We start from the raw sequence: 21,271 nt of genomic DNA, 5'->3' as shown, positions 1-21,271 counted from the left end.
CTAGCTCATCCCAAAGGTGTCTGATGGGGTTGAGGTCAGGGCTCTGTGTGGGCCAATCAAGTTCTTCCACACCAAACTCACCCAGCCATGCCTTTATGGACCTTGGTTTGTGTACTGGGGCACAGTCATGCTGGAACAGAAACAGGCCTTCCCTAAACTGTTCCCACAAAGTTGGAACCATACAATTGTCCAAGATGTCTTGGTATGCTAAAGCATTAAGATTTCCCTTCACTGGAACTAAGGGTCCTAGGCCAACCCCTGAAAAACAACCTCATAGCATTATCCCTCCTCCACCAAACTTTACAATTGGCGCAATGCAGTCAGGCAGGTAATGTTCTCCTGACATTCTGTTATGCACTATGCTCCTCAGCACTCAGCGACCCCGCTCTGTAACTTTACGTGGTCTGCCACTTTGTGGCTGAGTTGCTGTGGCTCCTAAATGCTTCCTTTTTTCATTAATACCATTCACAGGTAATCGTGGAATAGCTAGGAGGGAAGAAATTTCTCGAACTGACTTGTTGCAGTGGTGGCATCCTATTACAGTCCCACGTTCAAATTCAGTGAGCTCTTTAGAACGACCCATTCTTTCACAAATGTTTGTAAAGGCAGATTGTGTGGCTAGGTGCTTGATTTTACACACGTGTGGCGATTGCCCTGAATGAAACACTTGAATTCAATGATTAAGAGCTGTGTCCCAATACTTTTGCCCATAGTGTTTATTAGGCTCTCACCAGGACAAGCGGAAGATGAGAAATTTGAGGCTAGTTGAATATTCCCTCTGAAATCTGATTAGCTAATTTAATTTTACCTCCTGTGCTCTGATTGGCTAGTTGAATTTTCCTTTCTGTGCTCTGATTAGCTAGCTGAATTATCCATTCTGCTATCTGATGAACTAGTTGAATGTTGAATTCTCCCTCCTGGGCTAGGATTGGTTAATACAATCTGGTAAAAAACAAACAAACAAAAAAAACAGATGAAAGTGTTGCTGCATCCACAAATGCAAGTTAAGACTATACTGTGCACAGCAGAAGACATATGAACAATGTCTAGAAATGCTGCTGACTTCTCTGGGCTTGAGCTCATTTGAAATGGACTGATGTGCAGTGGAAAGATGTATTGTGGCCTGACGAGTCAACCTTTCAGATTATTTATAGAGATAATGGATGCCATGTTCTCCAGGCCAAAGAAGAAAAGAAACACCAAGGTATTTTACCAGTGTAAAACTCAAAAGCTAGGGTCTGTCGTAGTGTAGGGGTGTATTAGTGCACATGACATGAGTAACTTACACATCTGTGAATGAAAATTATATATACACATCTTGGAGTAACATATGCTGCCTTCTAGTCAAGGTCTTTCAGGAACATCCCTGCTTATTTTAACATGACAATGGCAAGCTGCACATTCTGCACATGGTCTAGCTGCATGGCTACATGATTAAAAAGTACATGTGCGAGACTGGCCTGCCTGCTGTCTAGAACTGTCTCCCTTTTGAAATGTATGGTTGTGTAGCTGAAGACTCCAGTAATCAAAACTGGGTCAATTGGTGTCTTCAGTCCCCGAACAGTTATTAAGTGTTGTAAAAGGAAAGGTGATACAGTAGTAAATGTACTCCTTGTCCAACTTTTTTGAAACATATTGCAGGTTGCAAATTTATAATGGACGTACATTTACAAAAAGAAAACAATAAGATTCATAAGATAAAACAAAAAATAGTTTTGTACTGTCCAGACCAAATTCAAAATAGAATTTACTAATCACTGCTTTCTGTTTTTATTTGCATTTCACACACTATCCCAACTTTTTTGGAACTGAGGTGTGTTTAAAAAAATAAATATATAATAGAACAACAAACAATCTATACAGATAAAACACCTGCATTTTGTCATTGTTAAAAAGACAAAGACAAAATCTGGCCCCTTAATATAATTTTTTTCCCATTTTGATAATAACAAGAACTAATATGTTGACAGATGATTTCTGTTGGGTAGCTTTTATGCTATGTAAATAGAAAATATGGTTACTTAATTAAATCCCCAGGCTCCTAATTCAGATTAGGCCTCAGTGCCTCACACAGTGCACACAGAGTGGGAAAACCTACCTTAATGCCCACCTCTCTTTGAACCTTTCTAGCTGTAATAAGCTGAGAGCAACATATATGTATGTGCTGAGTCTATTTTAGTGCTTTTGCAAACTCATGGTTAGAATGGGTAATGTGTATGTTAAGTAGAAGTTGGCCCACAGATAAAAGTTATCCTTGCTAGCTAGCTAGCTACTTAAGTATTATGCTAACACAACACTAGCTAGCTAAATGTTAAACTAGCACAAGAAGTGATGTATATACAAGACATTAGTGGGTGAATGTCTAAAGCCCCATCATCCATCATGCCCTAAAACCGCTGGTCTAGAACTGCTTTTGGCTCTGCAAGTACAGATGGATGCATCTCACTAGGGCAGAGCTGCAAAGTTTCATAGTGGAATCCCCATGACGGGGATTCTGTGACACCAGCAGGCGGTCCCAGTGTCAAAAGACATCAGCAGGTGTTAACCAGTGAGATACTTTTCTCCGCACATAAGTTGATCTCAGCACTTACCATTGCAAATTAAGTGCTGATGTATTTAAGACTGGGCTTCAGGCACAGATTTGTGTAAGACAAGAGTTGGTAGATCATATTCTTAGAGCTCCCTTTTTTAATTTGTAATTTTTTCTTGTTGAGAACAAATTAAAACCTATAAATACCTTATATAAATACATAAATAATTGAATACTGTCCAACTGAAGAAACACAAATGATGAACAAGGGAGCTGTTTAAATATAAAGAATGTCTCACCCATAATGCTAACATAACTGTCATTGAATATAGTGTTTGCTGTCTGGGTCAGTTAACATGATCTCGCTAATGCCAAACGCTAATTGGCCCCTCTAGCCTTTCAACAGTTCTAATATTAGTATTTTTTCATGTAATCTTATAAGTAGCACTGGATTAGCAGTGGAGATAAAGATATCATGAAAATGTTCATGTAGTTAGTTTATAATTTATAAAACAGAACCTTGGAAATGCTAAAAGGTTTTCTATTTATTGTGTTATTTTGAAAAAATGTCATGGATAAATGACGGTAACAAGCACTCATACAGTATGCATTTTTGCTCTGCCTTCCCTATCACTCCAGTAACTTAAAATGTAAGCATTTATTGTTGTAAGAAAACCAAGACATAAGGCATACTTTTGCTATTTTTAGACCAACTACAACAGCACTAAGTTATGCATTTTACTATGATAAAACTAAATTATGCATCATACAGCCATCCTTGTAGTGTGACCAAATCCTGATCGCTCGCATAGCCACTGATTTATACGCTAGTAAATACAACCAAGCTAGCATTAGTGTGACTGCTACACTGGTCATTGAACAAAATCAGAAAGAAAATAGGGATTCAATCTTTATTAGAAAATGGACACCAGTTTTTGCCCTTTTATCCAGAGAAAAGAAGCCAAAGTAAGTTAATGTATCTACATAGCTATGTTAGGTACCATGCTAACTTTAGCTTTTTTTAGCTTTTTATCCTTCTTATCTGATGAGTCATTTCTGTCACCTGGGTAACCCCTTATCTCTATTGTAACAATGATTTGATGACAGTTACTTTAGTTATATGCTGCACTGAGATATTCAGCTTCCTAGCAGTAACAGCTATCTGCATGTCTTCTGCAGTCACCAGCTAATGGGAAAAAGTAGAAAACACCCCACTCTAAAAAAATAAACCATAAAGCAGTTGTAGTTTTTTTTTAAAGTTTCTCCTAGCTTCAAGGCATCATCAGAAGGGGGGTTTCCTAGTCTCCTAGTTTCCTAGAGACTACTGTGGCATGGCTGTAGGACATGAGTGGACATGTTTACACCAAGATGTAGCAAAGGTTAAATTTTTCATTAGTATCTCTTTAGGAGCATGTGTTGCTGCAGTGATAATATTTTGACATCCATCAGGCTTTGAAAATGTGAATGTTTATATCATATTCACAGACTGTCAAAAAATTGTAATTCTAATAAAGATATATTTGGTAGTATGTATATTTCACAACATGAGAATCTCCTTCTGGCCTCCTCAAGGTGCACAGTTAATGTGCTTTTAAAGCGATTTAAACTAGTAACAATTAAGCAAAGATGTTTCACATAGTTATTAGGCAGTAGATGTAAGAAGCACAGTGATTGCTGAGATTTGCCAGGTGTGTCTTGTTTAGATTTTCTAGACAAAAACAATATTCACTTTCCTTCAAACAAATCTGGCAATTCCGTGTGCTTCCTGAGGAAATACAAACATAGATGTATACCCAGTTCTGCTTGAATGACTGTCAAATCATTTTCATCAGACAAAATATGTTTATTATATGCAGTGCTCTTCAAATCCTTTGTGGTGCAAAAATAAAATGACTTATTTTTGGCAATATAATACAGAAGCTTGTCTGTAATATTTTGTTATGCTAAATGTTGTGCAACTGAATTGCTGTGGAGTCATCTGGGGGGCATATTCCATTAAAATCTGCATGTAGTAAAGTGAGCAAAGGTCAAACAAAATTAGACTGGTGATTGAAGGCCATATTGACCCTACAGTATAACATTCATGGAGTGATTAATGCTGCATGCAAAATTTGATGTAGGTTAAATTAATTGTTCAAGGGGACTACATGTTCACGTTTTCTGACCATGACCTCCTGTCCTGACCTCTTTTATGTGGGTGTGTTTTCCTACACTCTTCTGTTTGTAGCCTCCCTTTCTTTTTTATATTGTAAACTACTAGCTATAAATTGCATTATAAAAACTTATGAAAAATGCACTAATATAGAACATTACTGAGCTATATTGAGAACCATTATATCATTACATGGGTCTAATAAACATATCGCTGCATGCTTTGAATGGACTGTAAAAATTCAGTATAATCAAAAAAAGCTGGTCATTAGTTTTAGTTTCCATTGCTTTCCACCAAAAAATATTTAAAACATCACAATTATTTGTGGTAACTATAGAGCGCTTACACTTACACAATGAACTTTAATCTAAAAAGTTACTAGCTACTATTGTCATAGAACGAAGACTGTGGATTTAGATGCACCTGAGAGGTTCCTTGAACTCCTGTACTGTGGAGACTTTGTGGCTTTCTCAGGTAAACAATTTTTAAAAAGAATCAGTCAAAACAAATACAAAGAGCAAAATTCTTCCCATCTCCCCAGTTCTGCTCTAAAATCACTCTCCCATACTTACTGTATTGTGAAACCTGCAGCGATCTTCAACAGTGCACACTTGCAGGCGCTTGATAGACACTGGGTTTGTTTTTGAAATGCAATGCAGGGAGACTTCAAAGTTTCATTAACACAATAAGCCTCCCCGGCATGTTGACATTTGGCAAAGTAGTCTGTACAGAGGTCTATATTTGTATTTTGTCCAAATAAGAATATACTCTTATGGGTGAGCTATCGAATTTCACATTTTTATTCAAAACACAAGCCCATTATATCTCCGGAGTAACTGCTTCAGAATTTCTTAGGCTTTCCCATCATTGCCAGAATGGGATCACGTTTCCTGTGGAAAGACTGACCAACTGGCTGACAAAGCCTGCTTTTAAATCATCAAGCATGGGTGGCATATCACTCTCCAAGCTAAACCCTCTGCTGATCTGCCCTCTCGTAAAGCAGCATCCTTTTTGTTTAGCAGGGGATTGGATCTGTTTAATCTCACAGCTGCTTTAGTTCCTTGTCCACTAAGAAGCTGACAAAATAAATGCCTGTACAAAACCTATGCATATCCGTTCCTATTTCTGAAGATCTTACTTGGGTCAAGTATGTAAATTATAGATGAAAATAGACACTCTGAAAGCGAGTAAACACAGATTTTGCCACTCACTCTCTCAGACTGATGAGACACATGGCTATAAGCACACAATGACTCAAGTGGGGCTGTTGACATCTTGGACTTTGTCACTGTTTGAGCCCCCAGGAGAGGCTTGAGGAACTTCAGCTGTCTTTCCTGTTGCAGAGCATAATCCCTTGGCAGCCTCTGGCGTTTCTTACAGCTTGTGGAATGAAAGTGTACCAATTTTATTTCTTTATAACACGTTAAACTTGCGTGGCTCTTGCAACCCTATACTACTGACATTTGGTGCCTTCTTCTTGGTGATAACAGGGAGCCTCGCAGTGCCAGAGGACATACAAAAGAAAGATTAACAACTACCTGGGGCCCTGAAATTATCTGACCTTGTGTTTTACTTCCATACTGATCCTTCAGTTATGGCCATAACAAACAAGTCAAAACAAAGCATCTGTTCCCTTTAGTTTTAAAGAGTTGCTGTGCCTGTCGATTATAGACAATCTTAGGTTATAAATCTCATGTATTGGTTTCTTGCCTTGCTCTGCCAATTAATTAATTTCTGAGCTACTAGGTGCAGTTTCATTCACAATTACAATAGACCTTTGTCATCCCTTTTTGGATGAAACATGGTCATTCTAAGCTAAAACAACAGCTCAGCGCTCATAAGATGGCCTTAGTTTGTCATGGGATAAAAATAATTCACTGTGTGATCGTAAGCAGGGCATTAGGAGGGCAAACATTAGTGGGCAAACGAGGTAAAAATTCATGACCAAATGGAGTGGCTGGGGCAGGCTGATGGCACACTTAAAGCGCTATATAAGAACTGACCGAAGACTCCTCCTAGGACTCGCACGCACCCAGCTAAGGTGAGTGATCTCATGGATCTTTGTGGCCTTAACAGATCGTTGCTTTGTTTATATTTTCTAATCTAAATCTCTATATCTCTTCAGATTATACATATATTGTAATAAATAATTAAAAAAAAAATGAAACATTCATAACAACATGACAAAATATAGCATAGAAATAAAATTGCAGTTGATGGCATGATGTACAAAGTATGTTGTCTTTAACAGTACCACAAGGCAGCCACTAAAAACACCTGGACCTTCTGGAGCGGCATCACACAAAGGTAAATCCAACTGCATTCAGAAAAATGCAAGACCATGCAATTATAGAAAGTCACAGAGCTCTTGTGCCAAGATCCCAAGCATTAGCAAATTATGAGCTGAAAGTGTCAGACCTGAGGTTTGCGCTAGGCTGTCTTAGACTGTGGTCAGAATGTTTCTGACACCTGTTGCCCTTTATATTGTGTGCAAATTTTATGATGCGCAGACCAAAAGAAATGGCCCAAAATTACTTACCTTCTGTAAAGTTACCATTTTGGAGATACAAGGTTTTTTTCCGATATGATACAGTTCTATTCTGTATAGAAACACAGTACTACAGCCATAACCTAAATTCATTAAATTCCTAGGGCTGTATCTAATATTTGGCTACAGAGCAAAGAATCAGATTCTTGTCTTATTAACTAATAATAACTCAACTGATAGGGACGCGTCCTAGATCAGGACTTCTACTCTGAGAAGGTTTGTGAATACAGGCTGAATAATTTTACTTCTACTCATACTGATAATGGGTTGTCTTCAGTTCTCTCTTTCTAAAAACCGCAAGCACTCTTACTGGTGTAGTGTAGGGTGGTGTGGTTGCCTGAGCAGGGAATCAATCCGCAGACTGCTGCATGGAGGGCAGCAGCATCACCCACTCCACTACACCAACCATTAAATTTTCCTATCTGTGTCGGTGCCATTTCCAATGAAGCTTTTCGTTTTAAAAAATAAACGTGTAATAAAAGTAATGTTCATAATCTTTTCAGTAAGCCGTCACCATGAGTACGGATCCGGAAATGGAGTGCTTTGGCTCGGCGGCCGTATACCTCCGAAAGCCAGAGCGAGAGAGGATTGAGGCGCAAAACTTACCGTTTGATGCCAAAACCGCTTACTTTGTGTATGAGCCAACTGAGATGTACCTCAAAGGGGTCCTCCAGAGCAGAGAGGGGGGCAAAGCAACCGTCAAAACTCTGAGTGGCAAAGTGAGTACTTTCTGTGGCTGACTGTGTCAGTAAGGTTCTGCAATATTTAACTTATTTATATTAAATGATTCAAATGTAGTATTATTTATTTCCCTACAGGTCTTGACAGTGAAGGAGGATGACATCTATCCTATGAATCCTCCTAAGTTTGATAAGATTGAGGACATGGCCATGATGACCCACCTCAATGAGCCTGCTGTGCTGTACAACCTCAAAGAGCGTTATGCAGCATGGATGATCTATGTGAGTTTGTAGATTATTAAGAGTTTTACACTAATTGTGGTATTGTACTAAACATATTCAGAGATTAAATATTTCATGTTTCACAAGAAAATTGTTTTCTGCATTTGCAGACCTACTCTGGGCTCTTCTGTGTCACTGTGAACCCCTATAAGAGGCTCCCAGTGTATGATACTACAGTTGTAGCAGGTTACAGGGGCAAAAAGAGAATCGAGGCCCCACCCCACATCTTCTCCATCTCTGATAATGCCTATCAGTTCATGCTAACTGGTATGTAGTTTTCAAGAGAGTAAACATTAACACTTGCATGTGTGTTTAGTCTATGTAATTTCCATTGTATTTTACCTTTTATTTCAGACCGTGAGAACCAGTCAATCCTGATCACGTAAGTCTTGAAAGGCTGGGTCCAGCTAAAATCTGACTTTGTTCTCTTATATTTGTGAAATTGTAAATTGTGTGTAGTTAGTAAGGAGCTATATGATTTAAACCTAGATCAGGAGCATCATCTTTACATCATACTTTATTTTAAGCACTATCATACTTATACAATAACAATAAATTAAATAAACTTTGTAAAACATACTTTCACAGAATACAACTTATAATATACAAGTGTAAATGTACTAGAAACAGCTATTCAGGAGTTTTTATGTTTAGAGAAGCATATAGTAGCGTTTTTAGCATTATAGCAAACTAAGTAAACAGGTTAAAGTGATTCCTACTAGTGATTTCCACACCAGAAGGACATTTCCAAGAAGTGGCAGACCATATGCAGGTTTCAGATCCCAAAGAGTTGTTAACTGAAGCAAAGTACAGAATTGCTACAGAGGAACTTGTAGCAGGCAGCTGTAAATTCTAAGCTCTGCTTTTAACTCCAGCGGAGAATCTGGTGCAGGAAAGACCGTGAACACCAAGCGTGTCATCCAGTACTTTGCGACAATCGCAGTGTCTGGACAGAAGAAGGTAGAACATGTTCCTGGAAAAATGCAGGTTAGTGAAAGAGTCCCTGCTGTTGCTGCTTCTGCTCTCATTGACTACACTGTGGAATGCTGATTCAGTTATACATGGCGTAATCTGCAGGGGTCGCTGGAGGATCAAATCATTGCAGCCAACCCTCTGCTAGAGGCTTATGGTAATGCCAAAACTGTGAGGAACGACAACTCCTCTCGCTTTGTAAGATTTCTTTTCCTGACATATTCACTCACTGATAGAAAAAAAAGCTTTTTAAAAATGTTAACTGTTACATTAATCCTCTGATTTCATGTAAATCCTTTTACCATTTCAGGGTAAATTCATCAGAATCCATTTTGGGTCCACAGGAAAGCTGGCCTCAGCTGATATTGAAACTTGTGAGTTGAAATCTTTTTAACAGTATATTGATATAAGTATTATGATAAGCAAGTATTACTTAATATAAAAGTATAAATTTCTCTTAACTGTATAGACGTCATGATCCTCATGAATTATTTTATAGATCTGCTGGAAAAGTCAAGGGTAACTTTCCAGCTATCAGCTGAGAGGAGCTACCACATTTTCTATCAGGTCACAACTGGCCACAAGCCTGAACTGCTAGGTAATAAACACAAACTTAACTGAAGTCCATGATTATAAATAATATATATATATATATATATATATATATATATATATATATATATTTTCTTCATGTTTCATGATGTTGTTCTTTGTTTCTGCAGAGGCTCTCCTGATCACCACCAACCCATATGACTACCCATTGATCAGTCAGGGCGAGATCACTGTCAAGAGCATCAATGACGTTGAAGAGTTCATTGCTACAGATGTAAGAACAGTTTTGTATAGGTTTAATTCATCAGCCCTTGTTTCTGCTGTTAACCAGTTTTGTTTCTCATATTTTTATGTGAATGTCATTCTCATATTAATTAAAATTAATTAATATTGATCTTTACATGTGGCCAATTCTACCTCCTGAGTCTTACATGGCACATATTTGAAGGCACGTGTCTGTTTGGGTGCCCCAAATTCCAGGTTCTGTTGATTTTCTAAGTGAATATAAATTAACACATCCTCTACAGAGAACACACTTCTACATATTTTAATCCACAGTCACTGTTTATTTGCTTAATTTAACATATTAGGGAAAAAAATAAAACATAAAATGTCGCCTTTGCGAAAGTTTTATATTTTTTTCCAGCGTGTTAGAAATTATGCATTCAAATTTGAAGAAAAATTTTTTTTCCTTGTGGAACATGTGTTAACTTGTTTTCACTTAGAAAGGAAATGAAACATGTCATTTGGCCAATTTTTGCATGTGACTGTACAGGTTCAAAGACAATCAGTAAGGGTCTCTGAGCTAGCGTGGGTGTTTCGCTTGATGATAAGTGCGGGGATGTGGTAATAGTAGGTCAAACATGATATTATTGGTTAATATATTATTTTTCCCTGCCCTCTATTGCGAGATGTTTTAGAATCTAGGAAAAGTCTCTACACTTTCGTGCTTTTTAAGTGATATGACATGGTGAATCATGCTTAATATGACCAGAGACTTCAACTTACAAGGTAAAAAGGAAGTTTAATTTTGACATCAGGTTGACTTTAGGTTTTCTTTCATTATTCAGACAGCTATTGACATCTTGGGCTTCACTGCTGAGGAGAAGATGAGCATCTACAAGCTGACAGGAGCTGTGATGCATCATGGAAACATGAAGTTCAAACAGAAGCAGAGGGAGGAGCAGGCTGAGCCTGATGGCACTGAGGGTGAGCATAATTTTAAGGCTAACTGAAATCAGGCTAAAGTGACTCATAGCAGTAAGGCACCTTTATTGCTGTACACCGATACACTGAATTGTTGTGGGCCTGGCTGTGTGAATGAAATTGAACATCTTTCTTAGTTTATAAAAGCAGATCTCTTGCTGTGGAGTTGTGTCAGTGATATTCTAGCATGACTTAAACATCTGCTTTCAATGAGATGTTAAAATTTTTACCTTACTTCCTCAGTGGCTGATAAAATCGCTTACCTCATGGGCCTGAACTCAGCTGACATGCTGAAAGCTTTGTGCTACCCCAGAGTCAAGGTTGGGAACGAGTATGTGACCAAAGGGCAAACTGTTCCACAGGTAATAAGAACGTCTTAAAGGCACTGGTGATGTACAACTACACACATAACACAAGTTAAAAGGGTTATCTTGCTCTTTCAAAAAGGTCAACAATGCAGTCATGGCTCTGAGCAAATCAGTCTATGAGAAAATGTTCTTGTGGATGGTTTACCGTATCAATGAGATGTTGGATACCAAGCAGCCAAGGCAGTTCTTTATCGGAGTGCTGGATATTGCTGGGTTTGAAATCTTTGATGTAAGTAAATTAGATGATAAGATGATGAAAATCTTCCTACTGTGAAGCCCTATTCTGGAGAATAGCTCAAAATCTGTTTTTATATCATAGTTCAACAGCCTGGAACAGCTGTGCATCAACTTCACTAATGAGAAACTGCAACAGTTTTTCAACCACCACATGTTTGTCCTGGAGCAAGAGGAATACAAGAAAGAAGGAATTCAGTGGGAGTTCATTGACTTTGGTATGGACTTGGCTGCCTGCATTGAGCTTATTGAGAAGGTAGGTCGTACATATCTAGTACATGTTTTCTTTTAAGTGGCCAAACAAAGCTGTTCTTTTGCCATAAAAATTTTTTCTTACCTACAGCCAATGGGTATTTTCTCCATCCTTGAAGAGGAGTGCATGTTCCCCAAAGCCACAGACACTACCTTCAAGAACAAACTCTATGATCAGCATCTGGGTAAAAGTGCATGCTTCCAGAAGCCAAAGCCTACTAAAGGCAAGACCGAGGCCCACTTCTCCCTGGTGCACTACGCTGGCACGGTAGACTACAACATCTTCGGCTGGTTGGATAAAAACAAGGACCCCTTGAATGACTCTGCTGTTCAGCTCTACCAGAAGTCTTCACTCAAACTGCTCAGTAATCTATATGCTTCCCATGCATCTTCAGAAGGTTTGTTGATGTTTATTTTGGAGAAACTTGCTTGGAAGTGAATTTGTTGCAACTGAACCTTTTCAGTATTGCAGTGATTAAGTCTGTTTAGCTTCCTGCCTTCTCTCAGTTAAATCAAAGCCTGTTTGCAAAGTGCTCATTCTCTTTAGATTCCATGAGTACACTTACCACTCAAACTGAAATCCTGGTTGTACTTTTGCAATGCTTTTTCTGGGGAGAGGAGTACATAATGTGAATTTCAACATTGTTTAGCCTTATAACATTGCTGAATAAAAGAAACTTTTCTGCCATTGTCAATTAACAGCTGAGGGAGGTAGCAAAAAAGGGAAGAAGAAGGGTGGCTCTTTCCAGACCGTGTCTGCTTTGTTCAGGGTAAAAATATTGATATTCTTCTCTGTGTATGAATCTGAAACAAGAAAGAATAAGTGATTTTGAATAAGCATACCAGGACCTTTGATTTGGTTATTCTGTAATCCAACAGGAGAACTTGGGCAAGCTTATGACCAACTTGAGAAGCACTCATCCTCACTTTGTGCGTTGCATCATTCCAAATGAATCAAAGACACCAGGTCAGTTTTATCTCCACTTTTTCTCTGTATATAGGAAAATAAACATCTGGTGTTCAGACTGAAAACAACGACATCAACAAAAAAGCCTCTGGAAACAATTTACTGCATAATTAGTTCATCCACAAAGAGCTCTAATAAGCTTTCAGATTGATAATATTGCCATTGACACATTTATCTTAATCTTAGGCCTGATGGAGAATGCTCTGGTCATCCACCAACTGCGCTGTAATGGTGTACTTGAGGGCATCAGAATCTGCAGAAAGGGTTTCCCCAGCAGAATCCTCTACGGTGACTTTAAGCAGAGGTAATTTGTATAAACTGTATATGTGAATTCTAATTGTAATGTCTACGGCTGACTAAGAACATCACAGTAGATTGTTCAACCATACCATGTTCAACCATAATCTACTTCAGACAGAGTGAATATGCACACCTGTACATCAACTTGAGGTCAAAGCAAAGCAAATTTCCTGTCTTGTAGATACAAAGTATTGAATGCCAGTGTTATCCCTGAGGGACAGTTCATTGACAACAAGAAAGCTTCAGAGAAGCTTCTAAGTTCCATTGACGTGGATCATACCCAGTACAAGTTTGGACACACCAAGGTAAGAGATGGTAATAAAGCTGATTCAAAGCATTGTTTGCTATAGTGTTTATCCTAAAAATGGATTTAAAAAAACATTTATTTACAGGTGTTCTTCAAAGCTGGCCTTCTGGGTCTTCTTGAGGAGATGCGAGATGAGAAGCTTGCCATCCTTGTTACCATGACTCAGGCACTGTGTAGAGGTTTCCTTATGAGAAGAGAGTTTGTCAAGATGATGGAGAGGAGGTAATGTCTGCCGTGTAACAATAGTAGAACCAAAAAGCCGAATTTCTTGGTATGACAACAACAAAAACAACAAATATGTACTGACCAAGGCACTCTAATTTTGTAACAGAGAATCAATCTTCAGCATTCAGTATAACATCCGCTCATTCATGAATGTGAAACACTGGCCATGGATGAAGCTGTATTTTAAGATCAAGCCTCTTCTGAAGAGTGCAGAGACTGAGAAGGAAATGGCTGCTATGAAAGAGAACTTTGAGAAAATGAAAGAAGATCTAACAAAGGCTCTGGCCAAGAAAAAGGAGCTTGAGGAAAAGATGGTTACTTTACTGCAGGAAAAGAATGACCTGCAGTTACAAGTAGCTGCAGTAAGTTTTGAGCTCATCTTTAAACAAAGTACAGTATGTAGAGCTATGGTTGTTGCTGGTCATATAATGATTTAGAGATCTAAAAATATTTTCAATTACAGGAAGTAGAAAATCTCTCAGATGCTGAGGAGAGATGTGAGGGGCTCATCAAAAGCAAGATCCAGCTTGAGGCCAAAGTCAAGGAGGCAACTGAGAGACTGGAGGATGAAGAGGAAATCAATGCAGAGTTAACTGCCAAGAAAAGGAAACTGGAGGATGAGTGTTCTGAGCTGAAGAAAGACATTGATGATCTGGAGCTTACCTTAGCTAAAGTGGAAAAGGAGAAGCATGCTACTGAGAACAAGGTCCCTGTTTTATAGATAAGGTCCTTTTTCGTTTGATAATCCTTTATGAAAAAAGTCTGCAAAGTTTATACAATACTATCTTTCTCAGGTCAAAAACCTCACTGAAGAGATGGCATCTCAAGATGAGGCCATTGTCAAGCTGACCAAGGAAAAGAAAGCTCTTCAAGAGGCACATCAGCAGATTCTTGATGATCTCCAAGCAGAGGAAGACAAAGTCAACTCTCTGACTAAAGCCAAGGCTAAGCTTGAGCAGCAAGTCGATGATGTAAGTTGCCAGAAGAGCAGTTAATGCCTATTATGATGTTGATAAATGCTGTTACAATGTAGATGCTTTTCCCCATTTGCAATTCTGTCCACAATAGCTTGAGGCCTCACTTGAACAAGAGAAGAAGCTTCGTATGGATCTCGAAAGAGCAAAGAGAAAGCTTGAGGGAGACCTCAAGCTGGCCCAAGAATCCATGATGGACTTGGAGAATGACAAGCAGCAATCAGAGGAAAAGCTGAAGAAGTGAGAGTTTAATTATTATGGCATAAAAATAATGAACGAGGCTTTTATTCAAAAATTTAATCTCTGAGCTAATCACTCTTATTCCCAACAGGAAAGACTTTGAGACAAGCCAACTTCTTAGCAGAATTGAGGATGAGCAGTCTCTTGGTTTAGGGCTTCAAAAGAAGATTAAAGAACTCCAGGTTATTCTAAGTGCTTTGTTACTAAGCATTATAATATGTTAGTGCTAATGTAGTGCAGCTCATTACAGCATCAGTTATCCATTGCAGGCTCGTATTGAGGAGCTTGAAGAGGAGATTGAGGCTGAGCGTGCTGCTCGTGCCAAAGTTGAAAAGCAGAGGTCTGATCTCTCCAGAGAACTGGAAGAGATCACTGAGAGACTTGAGGAAGCCGGCGGTGCCACTTCTGCCCAAATTGAGATGAACAAGAAACGTGAGTCTGAGTTCCAAAAGCTGCGCCGTGATCTTGAAGAGGCCACCTTGCAGCATGAAGCCACTGCTGCAGCTCTCCGTAAGAAGCAGGCCGACACCTTGGCCGAGCTAGGAGAGCAGATTGACAACCTCCAGAGGGTCAAACAGAAGCTGGAGAAAGAGAAGAGTGAATTCAAAATGGAGATTGATGACCTGACCAGCAACATGGAGGCAGTTGCAAAATCAAAGGTAAATTTGAAAAATACACACTGCAAGGCAATGCGTCAAAATCATGAGCTATTGTTTTTACTTTTTAATATATTATTTATTTTATTATTCATTTATTTATTTTTTGAACATGACAGGCTCATCTTGAAAAGATGTGCCGTACACTGGAGGATCAGGTGAGCGAGCTGAAGACAAAGACTGAGGAACAGCTTCGCCATCTGAATGACATTAGTGTCCATAAGGCACGACTTCAGACTGAAAATGGTAAATAATTTAATTAAAGCGTAACAACTGTACATTTTATTGGAGAATAAAATATACGTAAGAATACTGTGATCTCATATTCAGCTATTATGCTGAGTGAGAGACTGCCATATTTATCGTTGCCATTCTGGCCGTTTCTGCTCTAGGTGAAATGGGACGTCAGCTGGAAGAGAAAGAAGCCCTCGTTTCTCAGCTGACTCGTAGCAAGCAAGCTTATACTCAGCAGATTGAGGAGCTGAAAAGGCACATTGAAGAAGAGGTCAAGGTAAGTTGCATTTTAAAAGCATAACAAGACAATCATTTTAAATGACTGTCTTGCACTCATTAATGGCAAACCTGCTGTTGATTTGAAGGCCAAGAATGCCCTGGCCCATGCTGTGCAGTCTGCACGTCATGACTGTGACCTTCTCAGAGAGCAGTTTGAAGAAGAACAAGAAGCCAAATCTGAGCTCCAACGTTCAATGTCTAAGGCAAACAGTGAGGTAGCTCAGTGGAGAACCAAATATGAGACTGATGCCATCCAGCGTACAGAGGAACTGGAGGAAGCAAAGTAAATCATTCATATCATTTTTTGATCAAATAAGGTAATTAGGGATTACAATAGTAACACTCTGTTGTTGCATTTCTAAGGAAAAAGCTTGCCCAGCGCTTGCAGGACGCTGAGGAGACCATTGAAGCCGTGAATGCCAAGTGTGCCTCCTTGGAAAAAACCAAGCAGAGATTGCACGGTGAAGTGGAGGACCTCATGATTGATGTGGAGAGGGCTAATGCACTTGCGGCCACCCTTGACAAAAAGCAAAGGAACTTTGACAAGGTAATAACTTGACCTATGAATCACTGGTACACCATATTTACTGCACATGACTTGTTTTATAATTGTTCATACAATGCAGTTGTATATCACCCCCTTTCCTCAACTACTGATGAAAAGTATATAAAAAGCACCTAAAATATATACTCTATGTAAGGAGTGTACTTGCACTGATAGTTCAAAAGATATGAACTCTTAATTGTGATTACTTCAAGGTCTTGGCAGAATGGAAGCAGAAATTTGAGGAGAGCCAAGCAGAGCTGGAAGGAGCCCAGAAAGAAGCTCGCTCTCTCAGCACCGAGCTTTTCAAGATGAAGAACTCCTATGAAGAAACTCTAGACCATCTAGAGACTCTGAAGAGGGAGAACAAAAACCTTCAGCGTAAGTCAGAACACATACCCCCCAGTGAAATAACGGTATCAGAAGTAAACAGGTGGGTTAAGGAACACTGAATATTTTCAGCATCCTAGATTGTGTGTGTTCTTATTAATACAGAGGAGATCTCAGATTTAACTGAACAACTTGGTGAGACTGGAAAGACAATTCATGAGCTGGAGAAAGGAAAGAAGACAGTGGAAATTGAGAAGACAGAAATACAGACAGCTCTTGAGGAGGCTGAGGTGTGTTAAACCTAAACAGATTTTAAATATTACTGACTTTGCGTTTCTGAGATGACATGTTGATCCTGTGAATGCCATTTTTGAAATTCTTCAACTCCATGTCTCAGGCCACACTGGAACACGAGGAGTCCAAGATTGTTCGTATCCAGCTTGAGCTGAGCCAAGTAAAGGGTGAGATTGACAGGAGGTTGGCTGAGAAGGATGAGGAGATTGAGCAAATCAAGCGAAATAGCCAAAGGGTGATTGACTCAATGCAGAGCACTCTGGATGCTGAAATCAGAAGCAGAAATGATGCTCTAAGAATCAAGAAGAAGATGGAGGGTGATCTCAATGAGATGGAAATACAGTTGAGCCATGCAAACCGTCAGGCATCTGAAGCCCAGAAACAGCTCAGAAATGTCCAAGGACAGCTTAAGGTTTGTTCACAACTTATGAAAAAAGTAAAAGTTAGAATAAACTTACATGACCTTGATGCATTTTCCAGGATGCCCAACTGCATCTTGATGAAGCTATAAGAGGACAAGAGGAAATGAGGGAGCAGGTGGCCATGGTGGAGCGCAGGAACAACCTGATGCTGGCTGAGATTGAGGAGCTCAGAGCTGCTCTGGAGCAAACCGAGAGAGGACGCAAAATGGCCGAGCAGGAGTTGGTGGATGCCAGTGAGCGAGTGACTCTGCTTCATTCTCAGGTAAGCAAAATGACCCAATTTCAACTTTAACAGTTAACCTGTGGAGCATTAAGGCCTAATTATTTTCCACTGTGTTTAGAATACCAGCCTTATCAACACCAAGAAGAAGTTGGAGGCTGACCTTGTGCAGATTCAAGGTGAGGTAGATGACGCCATTCAGGAAGCACGCAATGCTGAGGACAAGGCCAAGAAAGCTATCACTGATGTGAGTAAAACACTGTAATAGATTTGATGAAGTTTATTACATTGCACTGGGTGTTAGTATACAGGCCATTAATCATGTAATAAAAATTACTGATCACAGGCTGCCATGATGGCAGAAGAACTGAAGAAGGAGCAGGACACCAGTGCTCACCTGGAGAGGATGAAGAAGAACCTGGAAGTTACAGTCAAGGACCTGCAGCACCGCCTGGATGAGGCTGAGAATCTGGCCATGAAAGGTGGAAAAAAACAGCTTCAGAAACTGGAGGCTAGAGTATGTATCAATGTGCACAATAAAACCAGTCATGCACATTTGAGGTCATGTACTCATGTGATTTGTTCTATACATCAGGTAAACCATTTTAAACCTATGGACTCATGTTTCAGGTCCGTGAGCTGGAGGGTGAGGTTGAAGGTGAACAGAGGCGTGCTGCTGAAGCTATTAAAGGCGTTCGCAAATATGAGAGGAGAGTGAAAGAGCTCACCTACCAGGTACTACATCAGCACTTATCCTCTTTTCTATTATTGGGACCATTTGTGCCTCAACCCATACAACTATTACGAATGTTCACCAAACAGCTCTTTGTGGTTTAAATTAAGCTGAGAGGAGGAAGTCATGTACATATGCAGGAAGTGTAGATTTGTAGCTCTCTTTTTCTTAACTGCACAACATGTGACCTATTTAACCCATTTAACTTATGATATTCAATTATGAATAATATGGATAAGTTAGGTTAATGTAAATTTCAGGCTTGAGAAGTAAAAGGCTATACATTATTTCAGCATCAGACTATTAGAGCAAAATTATCGTTTATGAAATGCAACATTACAGCAAACACCCACAGACTATAAAGTACAGCCTTCCAATGCTATTTTCATGACCTTTTTGCAGACAGCACTTTAATGGCCTGGTGGAATACATAAAAAGACATGTAAGTATTACTAAGATTTCATTGTTCTTCACAGACTGAAGAGGATAAGAAGAATGTGACCAGGCTGCAGGATCTGGTGGACAAACTGCAGCTGAAAGTGAAGTCCTACAAGAGACAAGCTGAGGAGTCTGTGAGTAATCTTCAGACTTTTTGAGACTGCACATGTTCCAGCTTATTATCAGGATTTGCTTTGCTCCTCCCAAAGATCTACTCCCATGTTAGGGTAGGATAGGGTTTATATATTTGAAAAAGCATAACATGTTTGCCATATTTTATTACAAAAATGGAGTACATGACTAAAGGACAATATAACACTAATTGTTAAGTTGTATCTAAGTAGTTATTAGATATTTTGCAATTAAAAACCTTACATTGCACCATTCGGTTTACAGGAGGAGCAGGCGAACACTCACCTGTCCAGGTACAGGAAGGTGCAGCATGAGCTGGAGGAGGCTCAGGAGAGAGCCGACATTGCTGAGTCGCAGGTCAACAAGCTCAGAGCCAAGAGCCGTGAACTTGGAAGGGTATGGGCCTTGTGTGCTTAAAGAGAAAAAAAACATATGTACATATATTATGTACATATAATAATTAAATACATATTTTTCTTTTCTTTTTTTTTCTTCATAGGGAAAAGAAGCTGAGTAAAGTGATCACGTGACAGTAGCAAGATCTCATATAATATGAGTGCAATGCAGAATTTTCACTGAAACTCTGGAGTAGGCCTGCCTCTAATAAAACAGCTTGTGATCTGATATCTGTCTTTGTTGTGTCCATCTATGCTTCAGCACTGCTACCTCATCTGGTACAAAAAGTCAGATATCAATTTAGATCCATATTGGGAAACACATCAGGATTCTAACACTATTCTTCAATTTGTTGGTATCATGTAGTTGTGTTTTAGGGCCATTTTTAGAAGAACCTGTACCTAGTTTGAACAGAAGGCAGCTTGACCCTCTGTAAGCTCACTTTGATTGCACCTTTTTTAGTTAGTAGAAAAAGTGAAAGTCTCATTTTCTAAAGTCAAGCAACCTCCAAACCAGTTAGATCTAAGTAAATTTAAAAAAAATACTAAAAGAGACATTACGTTAAAAATTTTAATAGAAAACGTAGTAAACCAGCCTGTTATGAAGCATAGCATAAGTTCCTATTGGCTACAGCAGAGCTTTAGTGTCTCTCTAGAACAAAAAACAAATTTCATAGTTCAATCACAATAAAATCAATGATTCAGTAACAAAAAGCATACTTCTCTAGCAGCACTCATCCTAAAAATATTTTATGTAAAGTTTCCTGTTTGAATACTGGTCTAATTCAAGCAATATATGAACATTAAAAGCAATAGATTTTTTCAAATACCTTATTCATTTACCAATTTATACACAGACAAGTATGTATATAAAGTTATGTCCATAAATATTTTGATGTCGACAAAAATATTTTGTTAATTTACATGTCCAGCACAACATATTGGACTTGAAAGTAAATAATGAATATGAACTCAAAGTGCAGACTTTCAGCTTTAATTTGAGAGTACTTACATTCAATTTGGGTGAACAATGTAGGAAGTACAACAAATTTTATTCATTGCCCCCCCATTTTAGGGGCTCAAAAGTAACTGGACAACTGGCTGTTTAGCTGTTCAATGGCCATGTGAGTGCTACTCATTATTTCACTTACTAGTCAGCAGATTAAAGGTCTAGAGATGATTTCAAGTGTGACCTTTGCATTTGAAATCTGTTGCTGTCAACTCTCAATATGGAGTCCACTGCCAGTGTAGGAAGCCATCATCAGGGTGAAAAATCAAAACAAACCCACTGGAGAGACAGCAAAAACATTAGGTGGGCCCAACCAAATATTTGGTATATTCTTAAGAAGAAAAAACAACCTGGTCAGCTCAGAAACATGAAGGTATAGAGGACAACGGAAAACAACAGCGGTGGACAACAGAAGAATTCTTTCTCTAATAAAGAATAACTTTCACAACAACTGACCAAATCAAGACCACCTTCCAAGGGTGTCAGACTATCTGTGTTAAAACCAACAATCAAGAGAATTAAAAACCAGAGTAAATACAGACGGTTTAGCACAAGATGTAAACTAAAATCAGGGTGACCAAATTAAAGTTTGCCAAAAAACATCTATAAAAGCCTGTACAGTTCTGATACAACATCTTACATATGAGATAAAGATCAACTTGTAAAAGAATGATGGGAAGAGTATGGAGAAGGGAAGGAACAGCTCATGACCCAAAGCATTGCCACCTCATCTAGAGGTAGTGTTATGGCATGGGCATGTATGGCTGCCAGTGGAAGTGGTTCCCTTGTATTCACT

At 39.0% G+C, this 21,271-nt stretch overlaps 1 protein-coding gene across 1 annotated transcript; it reads left to right on the top strand.

Moving 5' to 3' along the window:
• The first annotated feature begins 6,247 nt into the window (after positions 1-6,247).
• On the top strand, positions 6,248-19,695 carry myhb (myosin, heavy chain b). Its single transcript, XM_036570848.1, has 41 exons — positions 6,248-6,723; positions 6,934-6,989; positions 7,734-7,949; positions 8,049-8,192; positions 8,303-8,459; positions 8,547-8,574; positions 9,068-9,179; positions 9,270-9,362; positions 9,475-9,538; positions 9,664-9,762; positions 9,887-9,990; positions 10,787-10,925; positions 11,166-11,284; positions 11,370-11,519; positions 11,610-11,780; positions 11,868-12,174; positions 12,479-12,546; positions 12,656-12,743; positions 12,930-13,047; positions 13,225-13,348; positions 13,436-13,572; positions 13,682-13,937; positions 14,039-14,281; positions 14,370-14,546; positions 14,644-14,789; positions 14,881-14,971; positions 15,059-15,448; positions 15,565-15,691; positions 15,838-15,956; positions 16,045-16,241; positions 16,322-16,505; positions 16,718-16,883; positions 16,998-17,122; positions 17,230-17,538; positions 17,607-17,810; positions 17,890-18,015; positions 18,115-18,285; positions 18,399-18,503; positions 18,978-19,073; positions 19,336-19,467; positions 19,571-19,695. The coding sequence occupies exons 3-41, from the start codon at positions 7,746-7,748 to the stop codon at positions 19,586-19,588; spliced, it is 5,808 nt and encodes a 1,935-aa protein (XP_036426741.1). The 5' UTR covers positions 6,248-6,723; positions 6,934-6,989; positions 7,734-7,745; the 3' UTR covers positions 19,589-19,695.
• The last annotated feature ends 1,576 nt before the right edge of the window (positions 19,696-21,271 follow it).

This window comes from Colossoma macropomum, unplaced genomic scaffold, assembly GCF_904425465.1.
Source record: "Colossoma macropomum unplaced genomic scaffold, Colossoma_macropomum, whole genome shotgun sequence".
Taxonomy (NCBI): Eukaryota; Metazoa; Chordata; class Actinopteri; order Characiformes; family Serrasalmidae; genus Colossoma; species Colossoma macropomum.
This window is presented reverse-complemented; position numbering and strand designations above follow the sequence as displayed.